Consider the following 18,158-nt stretch of genomic DNA (forward strand, 5'->3'; position numbering starts at 1 on the left):
CCCTTTCTCTTGTCCACTAAGTGTCCAGAGACACAGCTCATTCCAAGACCCCCCACAGTCCTGGGGACACACCTGGGAAGGAGGGCAGGCACCTCACCTGGATGTCCTCTGCTTTGGCCTCGTCTCTCTCCTGCATGGCCTGCACCGAGGGCAGTGAGAACACACTCCGCACACACGTGTTCACCAGCTCTGCCCTCTCCCGCACACCCAGGATGGGCTGGGTGTGGCTGGGAGGAAAAAGGAAGTGAGGCATGGAATGAGGGAGGGGCTGCAGGTGCGGGGCAGGGGTGAGGGCCCCTGGCACAGGCCTGGATGCTGAGGTCTAAGCCACAGGAGGACGAGATGAGGTGGTACCAGGAGAGTGGGTGTGGAGGGCTGACAGCCAGGCAAGGACTGGGCCAGGGAGAGGGGGAGGCTCGGAGCAGGGAGGGGCTCAGGGAAGGGCCCAGGAGAGTCAGGCAGAGCCCAGAGGTAGGGTGTGGACACCTCAGTTGGGTCAGGGTCTCCATGGCCTGCCGGCGGACGGAGCTTGAAAGGGAATCCAGCGGCTCATCCTGGATCTGCCTCTGGACAGGGACCACAGAGGGCCAATGAGGACACCTGGTTACAGACCACCAAAGCCAATGCCACCCCTCCTCAAGGGAGCAGGTGCAACAGCCCTTCAGCTTGGGCAGAGTCCCCCACCAGCGGGGTCCAGAGAGCCAGCTCACTCCTCAAACTCTATCCTGAAACTTCAGTTCAAAACCCCAAACACCCCCAGCCCTCACCTGCTGCACCCCACATGGAGAACTCGGTAAAATTGTTCCTGCAGCAGCTTAGTGACAGAAGACTATTTCACCCACAGAGCTGCCCAAGCAAAAAACACTACTCATGGCCCCTGAAAGCTGCTGGTTGGAATCCTCTAAAAGGATCTTCTACTTTTCACTTTTGATGTAGCACCTACATACAGTTCGTGCTCAGTGATATCAGATAAATGAAAGTGTGCTGGGGATTGAACCCAGGGCCTCACACATGCTAAACAACCACATGACTCCTGAGCTACACCCTAGTCTCTTCTCTCTCTCTTTTTTCAAGGGACACAAAGCCAAATATAATTTTATAAACTTCAGTGATTAACCTTGCCCAACTCATTCTGGTGGATAACAGAGAAGAGACTGCATTCAGCAATCCTGAAGTTGCCCACCAGGAGGAATTTCTGGGGAAAGAATGATTCAGTGATAACCATTTCCCATGCACAAGGCTCTGCAGGGAAAGCCCACTAGACTATTCTCCCAGAGACACGGGCATTGTGACCCCATCTGCAAAATGAGGAGAGTTGGCTCAGAGAAGAAAAATAACCTGCCCAAGCTCCCTCAGGGTAGGTGGAGGGCAAGTAGAAGGGGAGCCAAGGCTCAAGTCCAGGTGACCTGTCCTTCATCCTATCTTCCTCCCACCCCACCCACCCTCACCCAGTCTCATCAATGGGTGGGCTCAGGAATTCCACCCCTTCCCATCCAGTGCCGCACACCGCTGTGGCCCCCCTCGCACCATCATCTTCTTCATCATGGACTTCTTCTTTCCTTCCCCTTCCAGCAAGTCCTGGCCCTTCGGAACGGCCTTGACGTTCTCAACCTTGGAACAGAACCACAGGGGAAGCCCCACTGAAGCCAGCCCTTGGGGGTGCATAGAGCATCTGCTGACACCCAGCACCTTGAAAAGCCAGTTCCCAGCATCAGCTCAACAGAAATGACAAGCTCCCCCCACCCCTAGGCAGGGGCAGGGAGGACTTGCGGTGGAGTGGGGTGAAAACTGGAGAAAAATCTTGGTAATGGGGATGGGAAGGGTAATCCTGAAGGCCAGCTTTTGGAGATCAGAAATGAGAGGAAAAGACAGGGAGAGACAGAAAAGGTCTCAGCATCCAACCTGAAATTCCCCCAACACTTAGGAACCTTCTAGAACATACCAGTCAAATTAGGGCATTCTGCTGCACGACAGAGGGAACACAGGAACCCACCTCCAAGTAACCTATCGCTTACCCTATCTTAAAGGTGAAGAAGAGAAGCTAGCCATGAAATAAGTAAATAAATTTCAAATAGTAAAGAAAAAACAGAATGGAGATGGTGGCAGGGTAAAGATGGCCCAGAGTTCTTTTCCACTTCTATCAATGGAAAGGGCAAAGACCCAGAGTCGAGAAGGAGTTCAGGGTGTGAGAAGAGGGAAGGGCAAGAGTAAGGCGGATGACAAGAAGGATGAGGATGACTGTTCCCTAAATACAGGGCCTCATGCTCCTGTCACCTTCTCCCTGCCCTCACCCACACTGCCTAAGGGCTGGAGCTGGCCAGGCCTGGCCTGGGTGGATCCCCTGACTTCAGACCCCATTCACAAGCTGATCTTGCTCACACTCGAGTGCCACCTTCATGTCCACCAGCTTGTCCATTCTGCCCAACTGGCCCTCACCAGGTCCTGCAAATGCTCTGCTTCCAACGCCTGCTGCGTGGCCCAGACCTAAACTGGGAAATGACTGTGTCCTTAAAAACTTTCATAGCGCACCTACTAAGGTACCACGCACTGCTCTAAATGCTGAAAATGCTTCTGTAAGACAGATAGACATCTCTGACTTGTGGAAGACTCATTCTAATGGAGGAGATGAACAAGAAACAGGGGTGAAGAGGCACACGTTACATGAGAGGAAGAAATGCCACCAGGGAACAGGAAGCTGGGTGGTGGGGAGGGGTGCCCCAGGAAAGTGGCTAGGAGTGAAGCAGAGGCATACCAGTGCCGGTTTGTTGTCATCTTCTCTGTTCTCTGGCACCTTCCTCAGATTTGAGGTCACTTTATCAAAGATTTCTGCATGTCGCGTTTCCATGAGAAGAGAAGCAGATAGAACATAGGGGGACTCAGGGTGCCAGAGTCCCTTCCCACCCGACACCCCCAACCCTCACTCCCCCAGCAAGCTGAGCGTAAAGTATAAATCAGCTCAGGTCACCTCCCCTCCCCGAAGCCCTTCAGTGGAGCCACATTCCATTAAGCAGGAAGCCATCACCATTGCCAAGGCCCTCCCCCTCCACTTCCCAACTTCATCTCCCACTGCTCTCCCACCCTGGCCTCCTCCAGTCCTGGACAAGTGTACCCCAAGGCCCTGACACAGGTCGTTTCCACTGCCCAGTCACTCCCCTGCCATTCCCCCCTTGTCCCTCCTGGGTCCCTTCCTTCTGGTCTTTGCCTGCCACTCCTCACAGATGCCTCTCCTGACCCTTGGGCCAAATGAGGGCCCACTGGCCCCTCGGTGCGGCCTCCTAGTTACCCAATTTATAAGTGACCACTTATTTGTTTCACTAGGCACCTGCTACTGCTCAGCCCCCAATTCTCTCACTTTTTGCGGGGTGAAGGCCCCCCTTTTCCCTGGGCTCTTCCGGTGGGTGTTCCAGCGACTGGGTTCCCCAGAACGCTGGAAGCCCCGCCCATCACCCCTTCTTCAGCTAGCGGGGGGTGCTGAACCCAAACGTGGCCAAGAAGAGCCCCAGTGATTGCTTCAGGGGCGGGTACTTAGGTGAGCAGGGCTAGTTATGGTCCTTTACTTGTGGGTGCTGAGGGGACACTGAAGGTCAGCAGGTCTCTCTCAGAATTCTGAGATCAAGAACCAGAACCTGTGAGAGCTGGAACTCTGGGGCACCTTGGCTACAACCGCCAGAGGCTGCCAGAGGAAGGCGCCAATGGGGAGAACCGAACGCGGACCTCGCTGGGGCCAAGACCTTGGCTTCCAATCACTCAATCAATCAAGACTTGGCTTCCAACCACTGCCACCAACCGGGCTCCCTTGCAGAAACGGCTGATTGCAAGACTTGGGCAGGGGAGTCCAGGATGCGCCTGGGATATCTTGTATCAGAAAACAAGGAAGAAAGCGGGATATTTCAAGAGAACAGGAACACTTACTTGAAAGGTATTCCACTCGCCAAATTAAGGAAATTTCGAATATCAAGAAAAATAGACATTTTAAGATAAAAGTTGAGATTACTATCAGCAGAATTCACCAAAGGAAATTCTAAAGGGTATCCTTCAGGCCAGAGAAAATTAATCCCAAATAGAAGGTCTGAGACAACAATAAATAAAGAAGCAACTGAAGGAGGTTAATATTTGAGTAAATAGAAGAATGTGAACTATATAAAATAAATAAGGTTTATGAATTTAAGAACTTAGAATTAAAATGTCTTACTGCAATAGCATATAAATTGGGGGGAGTGAATTAAATGGGATTAACGTGTTCCTAAATCTTAAACTCTCTGGGAGAAGGATATTTGTATTGGGTAAACTGGACACTTTTATTCAACCTGTACATTAAAGCTTCTCTACAGAATCACTAAAAGAGCACAGAGGTGCTGGGTGGCTCAGTATAGTGTGTGGCTAACATGCTCCAGGCCCTGGGCTCCTCCCCAGAACTTCAAAACAAACTTCTACAAATAAAAGACAGCACAGGATATTACTTCCAACCAAGGAAAGGAGAGAAAGTGAGGAGAAACAACCACCCCAAAGCCAAAAAAGGACAGAAAAAGAAACAGGATCAGCAGGACAAAGGACACAAGCAGAAGACACACAGACACCCAAGTCATCACTTTACATATGAAAGGACTGGGGCTTGGAAACAGCACTATATAGAGGACACTACCTAAGTCCATCTGTGGGTTTAATGGAATCCCAAAGAAAATCCCAGCTGGTTGTCATTCTATTTTACTTTGTGGAATTTGACAAGTTGTTCCTAGAGTTTATATGGAAAAGCAGAGCACTTAAAACAGAGGTTTTGTTGTTGTTGTTGTTTCATACTGGAGACTGAACCCAGGGGCACTTTACCACTGAGCCACATCCCCAGCCCTTTTTATTTATTTATATTTAGAGACAGGGTCTCACTGAGTTCCTTAGCGCCTTACTAAGTTGCTGAGGCTGGCTTTGAACTTGTGATCCTCCTGCCTCAGCCTCCTGAGCTGCTGGGATCCCAGGTGTGCACCACCATGCCCAGCCTAGAACAGAGCATCTTCAGGAAGAGCTAAGTTGGAGGACTGTGGTACTAGATATCAAGAGTAACTAAATGTTCTCTCTCACATGTGGAGCTAGAGAAAGAAAGGAATAAAAAGGAAGCTCATGAAAACAGAAGAGAGACCACAGAGTAAAACTAAGATGATGGAGCAGAAGGGACAATGGGAGGGCCCAGAAAAGTCCTGGGGAACAAAATCTACAAATTATGCCATGCTCATGTACAAATATACCACAATGAGTCATGCATTTATTTATAATGCACTAATTAATAAAACAACAATAAGAATGGAAGAGAGCCAGTGCGGTGGCCCACGCCTGTAATCCCAGTGGCTCAGGAGGCTGAGGCAGGAGGATCATGAGTTCAAAGCCAGCCTCACCAACAGCAAGGCACTAAGCAACTCAGTGAGACCCTGCCTCTAAATAAAATACAAAATAGGACTAGGGATGTGGCTAAGGGGTCAACTGCCCTGAGTTCAATCATTAGTACCCCCCTCCCCTGCCTCCCCAAAAAAAGAATGGAAAGGTGATCATTAGAACAGAGCCAGTAAATAAATAAATAAATAAATAAATAAAAAGAACAGAGCCAGTAGATTGGGGAGAGGGAGAAGCGAGGGAAATGGAAGGTACTGGGGAATTAGATTGATCAAATTATGCTCTGTGTATGTAAGAATATGGCCCCAGGAAGCCACTAGTATGTAGAATTATAATGTCCATGTAAAAAGAAGTTTAAAAAAAGAGTAACTCTAAAACCCAGTAATTAAGGGAATGGTTAAAGGTACTGCTTGACATGACTGCAGCCATCTTGAGTCATTAGTGACAATACCAAATGTTGGTGAGGATGTGGAACACACTGAACTCTCACATTATGGGAGGGTAAATTAATTCAACCACTGCTATGGTTTGAACACTTGTGTCCCTCCAAATTCATGCTAAAACCTAGTTTCCAATGCATCAGTACAAAGAGGGATGGACTTTAGGAATGTTAGGTCATGAAAGTTCTTCTCTCATGAATGAGATAAAGACACCTTTAAAAAGAGGCCTCAACTAGGTACAGTGCAGCACACCTGTAATCTAGTAATTCAGGAGGATGAGGCAGGAAGATTGCATGTTCGGGGCCAGCCTGGGCAACGTGTCAAGACTCTCAGCAATTTAGTGAGACCCTTTCTCAAAATAAAAATAAAAAAATAAAAAGGTCTGATGGTATAGCTCAGCAGTAAAGCGATCCTGGTTTCAACCCCCAGTACTACAAAAACAAAATAAAAGAGGCTTTACACAGCCTTCAACCTGTTCTTCCCCTTCTACCTTCATGAGAACACAGCATTTGTCCCTTCTGCCATGTGAAGATATTGTAAGAAGGCCTTCACAAAACACCAAATATTGGTACCTTGATCTTGAACTTCTAGCCTCCAGAACTCTGAGAAATAAATTTCTGTTATTTATAAATCACCCAACCTCTGGTATTTTGTTACAGCAGCAAGGACAAAAAGCTATTTGGCGATGTCTACTCAAGCTGTAAATATGCATACACTATGACCCAGAAATTCCACTCTTACATAAAGGTCTCTGCACCAAAAGTCATATACCAAAAGGTTCACAGTGCTGGGAGCAGTGGGGTATGCCTGTAATCCCAGCAGCTCAAGAGGCAGGGGCAGGAGGACAGCAAGTACAAAGCCAGCCTCAGCAATTTAGCAAGGCCCTAATTAACTTGGTGAGAAACTCTCTCAAATTTTTTTAAATTACAAAAGGGCTGGCAGGGGGAGTTCAGTGGTAGAACAACTGTGAGTTCAATCCCTTAGCAAGGCATTAAGCAACTCAGTGAGACCTTGTCTGTAAATAAAATACAAAATAGGGCTGGGGATGTGGCTCAGTGGTAAAGTGCCCCTGGGTTTGAACTCCAGTATCCCCCCCAAAAAAAGAACAGAATGAAAAGCTAATCCACAGAATTGCACAAAATATTTTCAAGTCATATATCTAATAAGGGAATAATATTCAGAACATGTAAAGAACTACAACTCAACCACACAAACAAACAAATTCAAAAATAGGGAAAGGATTTGAATAGATAGTTTTGCAACAGAAATATACAAATGGCCAAAAAGCACACGGAGGGCTGGGGTTATGGCTCAGCGGTAGAGCGCTCGCCTAGCACATGCGGGGTGCTGGGTTCAATCCTCAGCACCACATTAAAATAAAGGTATAAAAAATTTAAAAAAAAAACACATGGAAAGATGTCACTAATCAAAGCCACATTAGTCACTAATCAAAGCCNATATCCCTCCTGAATAGCTGAACAATCTTGAAAGTAAAACAGAGCTAGAGGTCTCACACTCCCTGATTTCAAAACAACATGGTACTAGCACAAGGACAGATGTGAAGACCAACAGATTAGAATAGAGAACCCCAACATAAATGCTCCCTTACAGGGTCAAATGATTTTTGAATAAAATGCTAAGACTTCACTGGGGAAAGGACAGTGTTTTCAATAAATAGTGCTAGGAAAGCTGGACATCCACATGTAGAAGAATGCATTAGGAATATAAGGTCATCATAAATCAAGGAAGACAGCCAGTCGCATTTTGGGTGCCTGGGGATGGGCCTGGGGAAATGGGGAGTTATTGTTTCATGGGAACAGAAGTTCAGTTTAATAAGACGAAGAGAGCTCTGGAGATTGAGGGTAGTGATGGCTACACAAGATTGTACTTAATACTACAGAAATGCACATTTAAAATGGCTAAGATGGGGTCTGGGGTTGTAGCTCAGTGGTAGAGCGTTCGCCTAGCACATGCAAGGCCCTAGGTTCGATCCTCAGCATCACATAAAAATAAATAAATAAATAAAGGTATCGACAACTACAACTAAAAAATATACATTAAAAAAGTAAATAAATGAGGGCTGGGTTGTGGCTCAGTGGTAGAGCGCTTGCCTTGCACACATGAGGCACTGGGTTCAATCCCCAGCACTACATAAAAATAAATGAATAAAATAAAGATATTGTGTCCATCAACAACTAAAAAAAAAACTTTAAAGTAAATAAATGAAATAAAATGGCTAAGATGGTAAATTCTATGCTATGTGTATTTTAACACAGTAAAAAGAAAATTGGGGGAAAATAAACCTTTTTAATTCAAAAAGAAATGAAGTTGAACCAGACAGAGAGATACATATATACACACACATATATAAACACATGCATACAAGAGTATATTATTGATATTTAAAGTATATTGCAAGCTGGGCTGGTGCCTGTAATCTCAACAACTAGGGAGACTGAGACGGGAGGACCATAAGTTTGAGGCCAGCTGCATCAACTAGCAAGGCCCTAAGCAACTTAGCAAGACCCTGTCTCAAAATAAAAAATAAAAAGGGCTGGGGATGTGGCTTAGTAGTAAAGTGTCCCTGGATTAAATTCCCAGTACCAAAAACCATAATGATGATTACAATGATAATAATAATAATGATAATAATAATGATGATAATAATAATATACAATTTGTAGTTATATTTAAAATATATTATAATAGTTATACATAAAATGTATTTAAAATTTATTAACTATATATAGTTAAAATTTAAATATAAATATAGTTTTATTTAAATGTAGCTGGGAGCAGTGGCACACACCTATAATCCCAGTGGCTAAGGAGGTTGAGGCAGGAGGATTGCAAGTTGAAGGCCAGCCTCAGCAACTTAGCAAGACCCCTGTCTCAAAATATAAAATAAAAAGAGCTGGGGGTGTAATTCAAGGTAAAGTGCCCCTGGGTTTGATCTCCAGTATCCCCCCCAAAAAAAGAACAGAATGAAAAGCTAATCCACAGAATTGCACAAAATATTTTCAAGTCATATATCTAATAAGGGAATAATATTCAGAACATGTAAAGAACTACAACTCAACCACACAAACAAACAAATTCAAAAATAGGGAAAGGATTTGAATAGATAGTTTTGCAACAGAAATATACAAATGGCCAAAAAGCACACGGAGGGCTGGGGTTATGGCTCAGCGGTAGAGCGCTCGCCTAGCACATGCGGGGTGCTGGGTTCAATCCTCAGCACCACATTAAAATAAAGGTATAAAAAATTTAAAAAAAAAACACATGGAAAGATGTCACTAATCAAAGCCACATTAGTCACTAATCAAAGCCACAGTAAGATATCACTCCACACCCTTTAAGTTGGCTATTGGGGAGTGAGGGAAGGAAAATAAATGTTGGCAAAAACATGAAAAAATGGAAACCTCCTACATTGCTAGTGGAAATTACCAATGGTTTCACAAAAACTAAATCTAGAATAACCAGTAGTTCCACTCCAAGGCATATACCAAGGGGAAATAAAAATGTGCGTCTATACAAAATTTTGTGGTTAAATGTTCATAGTAGCATTACTTAAAATAGCCAAAATATAGAAACAACCCATTTGGTCATTAACAAAATGTGGCATGTTCCTACAGGGGAATCTTATTCAGCCATAAAGAGGGATGAAATGGCAATACAGGCTATAACATGAATGAAACTTGAAAGTATTGGGCCAAGTGAAAGAAGCTAATCCCAAAGAACCACATACTGAATAATTCCACTTATATAAAATGCTCAAAATAGGTAAATCTATGCAGACAGAATGTAGATTAGTGACTGTCTAGGGCTGGATATGGGTTGGGTAGGTGATTATATCTAAATGGTATAGGGTTTCTTTTGGGGTGATAAAAATGTTCCAAAACTGATCATGGCCATGGTTGCACAACTCTGTATATAATATAGCTTTTAGATTGTACACCTTAAAGGAGGGAATCAGATTTTACATAGTAAATTATATCTCAATAAAATTGTTTAAAATAAAACCTACCTGAGCCAGGTATTATACATAGATGTATTTTCAGCTACTCAGGAGGCTGAGGCAGGAGCATCCCAAGTTCAAAACCAACCTGGCAATTTAGCAAGATTGTCTCAAAATGAGAAAAAGGGCTAAGGAGAGGCTGGGGGTTGTAGCTCAGTGGAAGAGCACTGGCCTTGCATGCATGAGGCTCTGGGTTCAATCCTCAGCACTGCGTAAAAATAAATAAATAAAAATAAAGATATTGTGTCCATCAACAACTAAAAGAAATATTTTTTAAAAATGGGCTGAGGATGTAGCTCAGTGCCCCCGAGTTCAATCCCCAGTACTTAAAAAAAAAAAAATCACTGTCAAAAACAAATTTCCTCTACATTATCAGAATCATCAATACCAAAGAAGAATTGTATTAAAAAGCAAGATCTAGGGCTGGGGCTAGGACTCAGCAGTAGTGCACTTGCCTGGCATGTGTGAGGCACTGGGTTCGATTTTCAGCACCACATATAAAAATAAACAAAAAATAAAGGTCGATTATCAACAACTTAAAAAAAAGGAAACAAGATCTGATTTATGATACCAATTAAAACCATAAAATAGCTAGGTTTAATCCATCAAAGAATGCACTAGACCTAAATTTTCCATATACCCTATAGCAAGGAAAACTTGAATACATAGATAAACCAATAGCATTCTAATAAAAATGCCAATAAATGTTTTTGAGGACCTACACAAATTTATTTTAAAATGTATATGGCATAATGAAGGTCTACTAATTGCTAAGTCAATTTTTTTATACATTTATTTTATTTTTTTTTTTATGTGGTACTGAAGATTGAACCCAGCGCCTCAGGTGTGCTAGGCGAGCGCTCTACCACTGAGCCACAACCCCAGCTCCCTGCTAAGTCAATTTTCAGGAGGAATTTACTTTTGAGGAGGAATTCTCTCATCTTACCAGATGTGAATATATATTTACAAAGCCATGGTAATTTTTTTTTAAAAAATCACACGGTATTGGTACATAAACAAAAATTGATTAGGAGAAGATGTTTATAGCAGTAGAAACTGATAGAGAATGAATTACAGAACTGCAAATCAGGAAGAAGAACCAGTTCCAGACAGGACTATAGGGTCTTGACCTGGTGGAGACCCTGAAGTCTCAACAGTGGTGAGCTGAGTCTGAGCTACCTGGCCACTGGCCAAACCTTGGCCTGAGGAGTAGGGCCCAAAATTTTTCCACAAAAAGGTGGACATTCTGAACAGAAGGTATAGTTGCTAAATAGACTTAGAATTTGGACAGAATAAAAATATTATATAGTTCTGGGTGTGATGGCGTATGCCTATAATCCCAGCGACTTGGGAGGCTGAGGCGGGAAGATCACAAGTTCAAAGCCAGCCTCAGCAGCTTAGTGTGGGTCAGGCTTTGAGATGAGACTTGGATTGTCTTCGGGGCTGGCGGTGTTATCAGGAACTTGATGAAACCCTGTCTCAAAATTTTTAAAAAGGACTGGGGATGTGACTCAGTAGTAAAAAATGCTCTCTGGTTCAATCCCCAGGATCAAAAAAAAAAAAAAGGAGGAGGAGGAGAAGAACATCAACTTCTCAGGGAGTTTAAGCAGCTCATTCTAAGTCAAGTGCTAGGTCTCTGTGTGCTATTGCCATTGTGCTATCTGTTGCAGGCTGCTCCCTTCCCCTGTCCTCTCTGCTCCCCCCTTTGCCCTATGAGTCTGAGTACAGTCATCCTTTAGAGCTGTGGCCCTTCCTTACTCACCCTCAGGGAAGCTGTCGTTGACTACATTGTTGCACACCTCAGCCCAGCTGTCCAGAGTCCCCTCCAGGGGCATGGTGCGAATGCTATTGTCCTCAGAATATTCCTGCTGGCTGCTCAATGTCAAGGTGGAGGTGTCACTGATCATGAGGCTAGAGCCCATGCTCAGAGTCTCATTGGAGCCCAGGATCAGAGTCAGGCATGAGGGTGGCGAGAGGGAGGACCTCGGGCCATGGGCAGCGGAATGCATGCTGACACCATCGCTCGAGGCAGAAATCAGGGTCAAGCATGAGGCCTGAGTGACAGTCATGTTCACATCAGGTCTGGGGAGACTATTAGAAGCCGCATTGACAGTCCCCTTTGAACTTGTGCTCCAGGTTGCACCAAAGGATCCTTTGGAAATAGACCCAGCGATGTTATGTGGAGCCAAATTGAGAGTCTCATTTGTGTCTGGGATTGGGGTGCCACCAGAATCTGCATCAGTGTTCAGGTTTAGTGCGCAGATGTTTTCTGAGCCCACATCGAGAAGCTGATTAGAGCCAGGGTCCAGAGTAGTGTTTGAGACTCGAATAAGGGGTGCTTGTGAGCCCGACCGAGAGACACAGTGGCCCAGAATCAGGGCTTCTCTAGAATGGGACCTCATAAATGAGCTCAAATCGGGCCTGGAAGGGTTGGAGTTACTCTGACCCAAATCAAACATCTTGCTCAGAAGGGGCTTGCAGTCCTGCTCAGGATTCAGCCCAGAGTGGTTCCCTGAGCTCAGACAGGTGGCCTCTGCAGGGCCTGGGCTCAGAACAGGGTTTGAGGCTGGACTAAGGGACCCCTGTGGGTCAGGCTTTGAGATGAGACTCGGATTGTCTTCGGGGCTGGCGGTGTTGTCAGGAATTAGGTCAGAGGCCTCCTCTGGAACAAGATTCAGAGTTGGATTCAGGTCTGGAACGAGAGGCACTCCAGGACTATGGGGTGGACTCAAGATAGGATCAAAGGCCACATCCATGTTGGGCCCAGCGAGGGTACCAGAGTTGAGACTTGGTGTCATCTTTGGGTCTTCATGGAGGACCACACCAGCCACTGGACTCAGGGCCATGTGCAGTCTGGAGGTCTCTCAATGCTACTGCCCCTTCTTTTCAATGGCCAACTGTCGAGCTCCCTGCAGGACCCCTGAGAGAAGACAAAGGCCACTAGGCTGCACTTGTTAAAACTTCCCCTGCCGGCTCACCATTCTTAGAATGAGGGCCTCTTGCTGTGACTTACAAGCACTTGATGGTCCTTGGACCACCTTTCCAGCCCCATCACACCCTGTTCCCCTTCTTGCTCTCTTGGTGGGTAACCCCTTCTCTGACCACAGCCTGCTTCCCCTCAGCTCACGACCCTGAACAAGCGCAGTGCTCTTGGCTTCAAACCTCCCCCTGTCATCCTTTGCCAGTCCCACTACTCCCAGTAAAAATGCATCCCCCTTCATTCCAGCCGCTCACTGGGTAGTCTGGCCCTTACTAGGGTCAAGCTCTGGATGTCTAGAACTGTCTTATCTTGGACTCTGGGGCACTCACAGCTCCTAACACAACGCCAGGCACAAAGGTGCAAGTCTACAATGGACAGACCAGGAACCTCTTCCGCTTTAGGTAGAAAAGGGGGAGGAGCCGAATTCCAGCAGGGTACCTGTGTCAGGGCCATGTAGGTGCACTAGCAAGGATCCCTGAGCCTTGGGGCACTGCAAGCCAGAGACAAGCTCTGAAGTTGCTAGAACTACTCTGCATGTGGTCACAGCACTAATCTCAAAGCCACGTTGGCAGAGCCGCCTGTGGCCCTTGACGGCTGGCCTGTTCTGGGTGAGGCTGACTCCGTAGAGAAGAGCACGGGCCGTACCAGAAACAGAACCTGCTCAGCGCAGCAATCTAACCACTGGGTGGACTCCCCAGTCCTCCACCCCACACACACACACCCCGGGGCCACGCTCCCTGCAGAATTGTTGGGTCGCTCACCTGCGTACATGGTGTTCTTAAGCAGGCGTGGGCCCCTAGGAGGAGATGCAGAAGGAAATCAAGTCAGGAAAAGAACAGCTTTTTCAACTCCCACAGAGCAGTCTATTAGCCAGGTGGGAACACACATGTGCCACTCCCCACATTGTGTGCACATACACAGACCAAGTCCTCTAGTTCAATACTACTGGTGAAGGTCAAAAGGAGAAAGGTAACTCACCCCATTGGCCCTCTGGGCAGCTAAGACCATCTCTATATTCCTGCCTAAACTCCTTCTGTCATCTTTAGGAAAAGTGCCCTGTCATTAAAAGACCCTCTGCATGTGTCTCTGGGCCCAATTTTTGCCCTCCATATACCCTCTTCCCCTCTCCATTCCACCTTTGCTCGGTTCCTTTGAGTCTTTCCAAAAAAAAAAACAGTTATGTCTGGACCTCCCAATGGCTGGGTGCTCCTTCTCCACTCCCCTTCCTCAGCTACTGCTTATAGCTTCATCTTTCAAGGCTCAGGGTCTTCTAGATAGGTGAGGGCACCTGTAAGTTCTCAGGACACCTCATTCCCTTCACCTTCCCTGGCACCCAGAATCTGGCTTCCCCACCAGACTAAACTCCCTAAGAGCAGGGACCGTGACCGCCTGGCTCTCTGCCCATGTCTAATGTCTAGCATAGCACCTGGCACGCAGTAAATGCTCAGAAAAGTTTGGGTCCATTGTCTGATCCTTCTCTCTCTCCTCCACTTTTGCTAGGTCATTCCATCCCTACTCACACACCAACTTGGTCACCGAATCATTTCCTCCCTCCGCAAATGTGCTGTGCTCTTTATAACTTGGCTTTGGGAAGATCATAGATCCGGATTCACATTGTCTTGAATTCAAACCCCAAGCTCATCCTCTCACTAGCCTGGGTAGATCAGGACAAGAGACTTCTCCCTGCAGGTCCTGTTCTCCTCAGGGGCACAAAGTCCCTGTCTCACCCGGAGGTGATAGTTATCGGGCCTGCCATGGAGCTCATGGCCCGGCCAAGGCCTGACCTAAATGACAGCTGCTCATTTCATTCCTTTGCTGGACACTGTGGGAAAGAGCTATGACGTCCTCAGTGGCCATTGTTCCCTACAGAGGTTCCTGGGGCACATGCCCCAGGATCAGAAAGTATACACTGCCCCCTAGTACCAGGGCGATTTCACACAGGCATTTTAAATGTGGGCTGCTTGATTCCACAGTCCCTTGCCAAAGCCCTGTACTTAATTTTGTATTCATAATTTTGTCTTCTTTCACTTAAAGAGGATCTTGGATTTTTCCCTGATCTTCCCTCCCATCCATGCACACAGGCACATGCGCGTGCACACACACGTCACAGTTATGAAAGAGAGGCATTTTCAACCTGGAAAAATAGGGGTGTGCAGCTAAGAAGCAGTGAGTAGGATTTTGAAAGAACTACCTAGTTAGGGCTGTGGAAAAAGGCACTAGTGTCCTCCTGCACCCCAGCAGATGCTCAGTATCATGTCCCTTGGGCAGAATGCCACAGGTCTCAACCCTGGTTGAACCTCTTCATGAGAAAAGATTGGATCATCCCCACATTCTCAGTCCTTCTCCTCCACCTTGCTACAGGGAAGCCAGTCTTCAGAGCTGCCTGACAGGCCCTGGGGCAGTCCATGGTTTGCCCTCCACCATCAGATACTGTGCATTGAGAGGAGCAGCAGCTGGTGAGGGACTTGTGGGACCCAAGGAAGCTAAGACAGCCACAAGCTGCCTGTGGACCTTAGCCCCAAGTTCTCATGCCCACAGTGGGGAAGGCAGAGCATGGCTATAAAACAGCTCATCCAGTGCCATCCCTCTCCCTGAACTCAACCATCCTCTCCAGACCCTGGGCAGGGGCTGCTAGTGCACTGCCCCCCAGTACCTTAACGGGTAGAATTATCAAAGATCTTCCGGTTCCTCTTTGAGAACAGATTATCAGATATGTGGGCCCAGAATGTGTTGGCCACTTGTGCAAGTATGTTTGTATAAACAGATGTGCACGTGCTCAACATCTGACACTGGGGCACCTCAGATCCAGACAATCCAAACCAGAACTCCCCAGACCCTCCAATTCTCTATTACAAAGAAATGAAATCATCACCCAATGCAGGAACAGTAGGATCCTTGACTACCATGTTTCTCACTTGCTGCATGCAATTTTAGCCACATTCTGCTCATTCTAGATCCAGAACATTTCTCCATTCCCTCTGCCAGACCCTAGTCCATGTCCCATTGCCTTGGGTTGAATCTTGGAATTGCTCACTCAATAGACGCTCCTGTTTGTAGTCCTGCTCCCAACAAATTATTTTCCAAAGTGAACCACAAAAGTCTTCCTTTAAAATTGCATGCATCAGGGCTGGAATTATACCTTAATGGTAGAGCACTTGCTAGCATGCATAAGGCCCAGGGTCCAATCCCTAGCACCACACATACACACATACATAAATCATGCAACAGTGTGGTACTGGCATAAGGATAGACCAATATAATAAAATTGAAAGTCCAGAAATAAACCCATGCATATGAGATCAATTGATTTTGATAAGGGTATAACTATTCAATGGGGAAAGAACAGTCTCTTCAACAAATAGTGATATTGACATGCAAAAGAATAAAGGTGGACTCCTACCTTCTACAAAACTTAACTCAAAATGTATTAAGGACCTAAAAGTAAGAGCTAAAACTATAAGACTCTTGGAAGAAAACACAGGAGTAAATCTTCATGACCTTGGCAATCGCAATGGTTTCTTAGGTATAACACCAAAAGCATAAGCAGCAACAAAAATAGATAAACTGGACTTCATCAAAGGTAAAAATTTGACAGGCACAGGGGTACATGCCTATAACCCAATGACCTAGGTGACTGAAGCAGGAGGATCACAAGTTCAAAGCCAGTCTAAACAAATTAGCAAGATCCTCAGCAACTTAGTGAGACCTGATCTCAAACTAAAAAATAAAAAGGACTTGAGACATAGGTCAATGGTAAAACACCCCTGGATTCAACCCCCAGGACAAAAAAAAAAAAAGGTAAAAATATTTGTACATCAAAAGGCACTGTCCACAAGTGAAAAGACAATCTACACAATGGTAGAAAATGTTAGTAAATTATATAGATGATAAGGGTATAGTATTTAGAATATATAAGGAATTCTTACAATGCAATAACATAAAGACCGACAACCCACTTAAAAATTCGACTAACAGGGCTAAGGATACGGCTCAGTAGCAGAGCTCCGGCTTGCATGTGCAAGGTGCTGTTTCCAATCTCCAGCACTGGAAAAAAAAGAGAGAGACACAGAGATACACAGAGAGAGAGAGAGAGAGAGAGAGAGAGAGAGACAGACAGAGACAGAGACAGAGAAAGAAAGCAAGCAAGAGCGATTGAGCAAACAATTTAAATAGCCATTTCTACAGAGATGAACAAATGACTCATATGCACATGAAAATATGTTCAAAATCATGAGTCATTAGAGAAATGCTAATCAAAATGATACGGAGCTGGGTGCAATGGTGCATACCTGTAATCCCAGTGATTTAGGAGGCTGAGGCAGGAGGATCACAAGATCAAGATCAGCCCCAGGGGCTGGAGTTGTGGTTCAGTGGGCAGAGTGCTTGCCTAGCATGCATGAGGCACTGAGTTCGATCCCCGCCACCACATAAAAATATGCGAATAAAATAAAGGTATTAAAAAAAAAAAGATCAGCCCCAGCAACTTAGTGAGTCCCTAAGCAACTTAGAAAGACCCTTTCTCAAAATAAAAAATAAAAAGGGATGGGAATGTGGCTCAGTGGTTAAGCACTCTTAAGTTAAATCCCCAGTACCAACAACACCAAAAAAAAAAAAAAAAAAAAGCTATAACGAGATACTATTCCACATCCACTAGGATGGTTATAAATTTTTTAACAGAAAATAACAAGGGGCTGGGGATGTGGCTCAAGCAGTAGCACACTTGCCTGGCATGCGTGCGGCCCGGGTTCGATCCTTAGCACCACATATAAAACAAAAGATGTTGTGTCCGCCGAAAACTGAAAAATAAAAATATTAAAAAAGAAAATAACAAGTGTTGTTGAGGATGTGGAGAAATCAGAACACTCATACATTGCTGGTGGGGTTGTAAATTGGCACAGCCTCTATTAAAAATCAATTTGGTGATTCCTCAAAAAGTTGATCCAAAATTTCCATTCTGAGGTATATAATCAAAAGAATTAAAAATCTGTGTTCCAAATATATACAAGTGTTCATAGCAGCAGCAATATCTACAAAAGCCAAAGGTGGAAATAACCCAAATACCCATCAACTGGGTATTTGAACGGATAAACAAATATGGTATGTACACACAATGGATTATCAGCCATAAGGAGGAATGAATTCCCAATGCAAGCTAAACAGGGATAAGTTTTGAAAACATGCTAAGTGAAAGAAGCCCATCACAAAAGACCACATATTATGTGACTCCATTTGTAGGAAGTATCCAGAATAGTCAAATCTATAGAGACAGAAAGCAGATTCAAGCCGACAGAAAGAACTGCCCTGGAAGGAGAGAGCAGAAGTGACTGCTGAATGGGTGTGG

General features: G+C 45.3%; 2 protein-coding genes across 4 annotated transcripts in view; both read right to left on the minus strand.

Annotated features, from left to right (window-relative positions):
• The window catches only part of Mroh7 (maestro heat like repeat family member 7), a 43,192-nt gene extending 30,509 nt beyond the window's left edge, over positions 1 to 12,683 (minus strand). The window contains exons 1-5 of the mRNA XM_015484952.2: positions 11,600 to 12,683; positions 2,753 to 2,826; positions 1,528 to 1,611; positions 487 to 566; positions 98 to 227 (exon numbers count right to left, since the gene is read on the minus strand). Coding sequence (XP_015340438.1) covers positions 98 to 227; positions 487 to 566; positions 1,528 to 1,611; positions 2,753 to 2,826; positions 11,600 to 12,683 — 1,452 coding nt within the window. The remainder of the gene's footprint in view (positions 1 to 97; positions 228 to 486; positions 567 to 1,527; positions 1,612 to 2,752; positions 2,827 to 11,599) is intronic.
• The window catches only part of Acot11 (acyl-CoA thioesterase 11), a 94,065-nt gene continuing 77,467 nt past the window's right edge, over positions 1,561 to 18,158 (minus strand). The window contains exons 16-17 of one of the 3 annotated variants that reach the window (XR_007351998.1): positions 2,753 to 2,826; positions 1,561 to 1,611 (exon numbers count right to left, since the gene is read on the minus strand). Coding sequence is in view for 2 of the 3 variants with exons in the window: in XM_048815325.1 (XP_048671282.1) it covers positions 13,596 to 13,613 (18 nt within the window). In the remaining variant the exon portion in view is untranslated. Of the gene's footprint in view, positions 1,612 to 2,752; positions 2,827 to 12,678; positions 12,758 to 13,578; positions 13,614 to 18,158 lie in introns of those variants that run through there. The other 2 variants (XM_048815325.1, XM_048815324.1) reach the window with 2 other exon arrangements.

Source organism: Marmota marmota, unplaced genomic scaffold, assembly GCF_001458135.2.
Source record: "Marmota marmota marmota unplaced genomic scaffold, marMar, whole genome shotgun sequence".
NCBI classification, from domain to species: domain Eukaryota; kingdom Metazoa; phylum Chordata; class Mammalia; order Rodentia; family Sciuridae; genus Marmota; species Marmota marmota.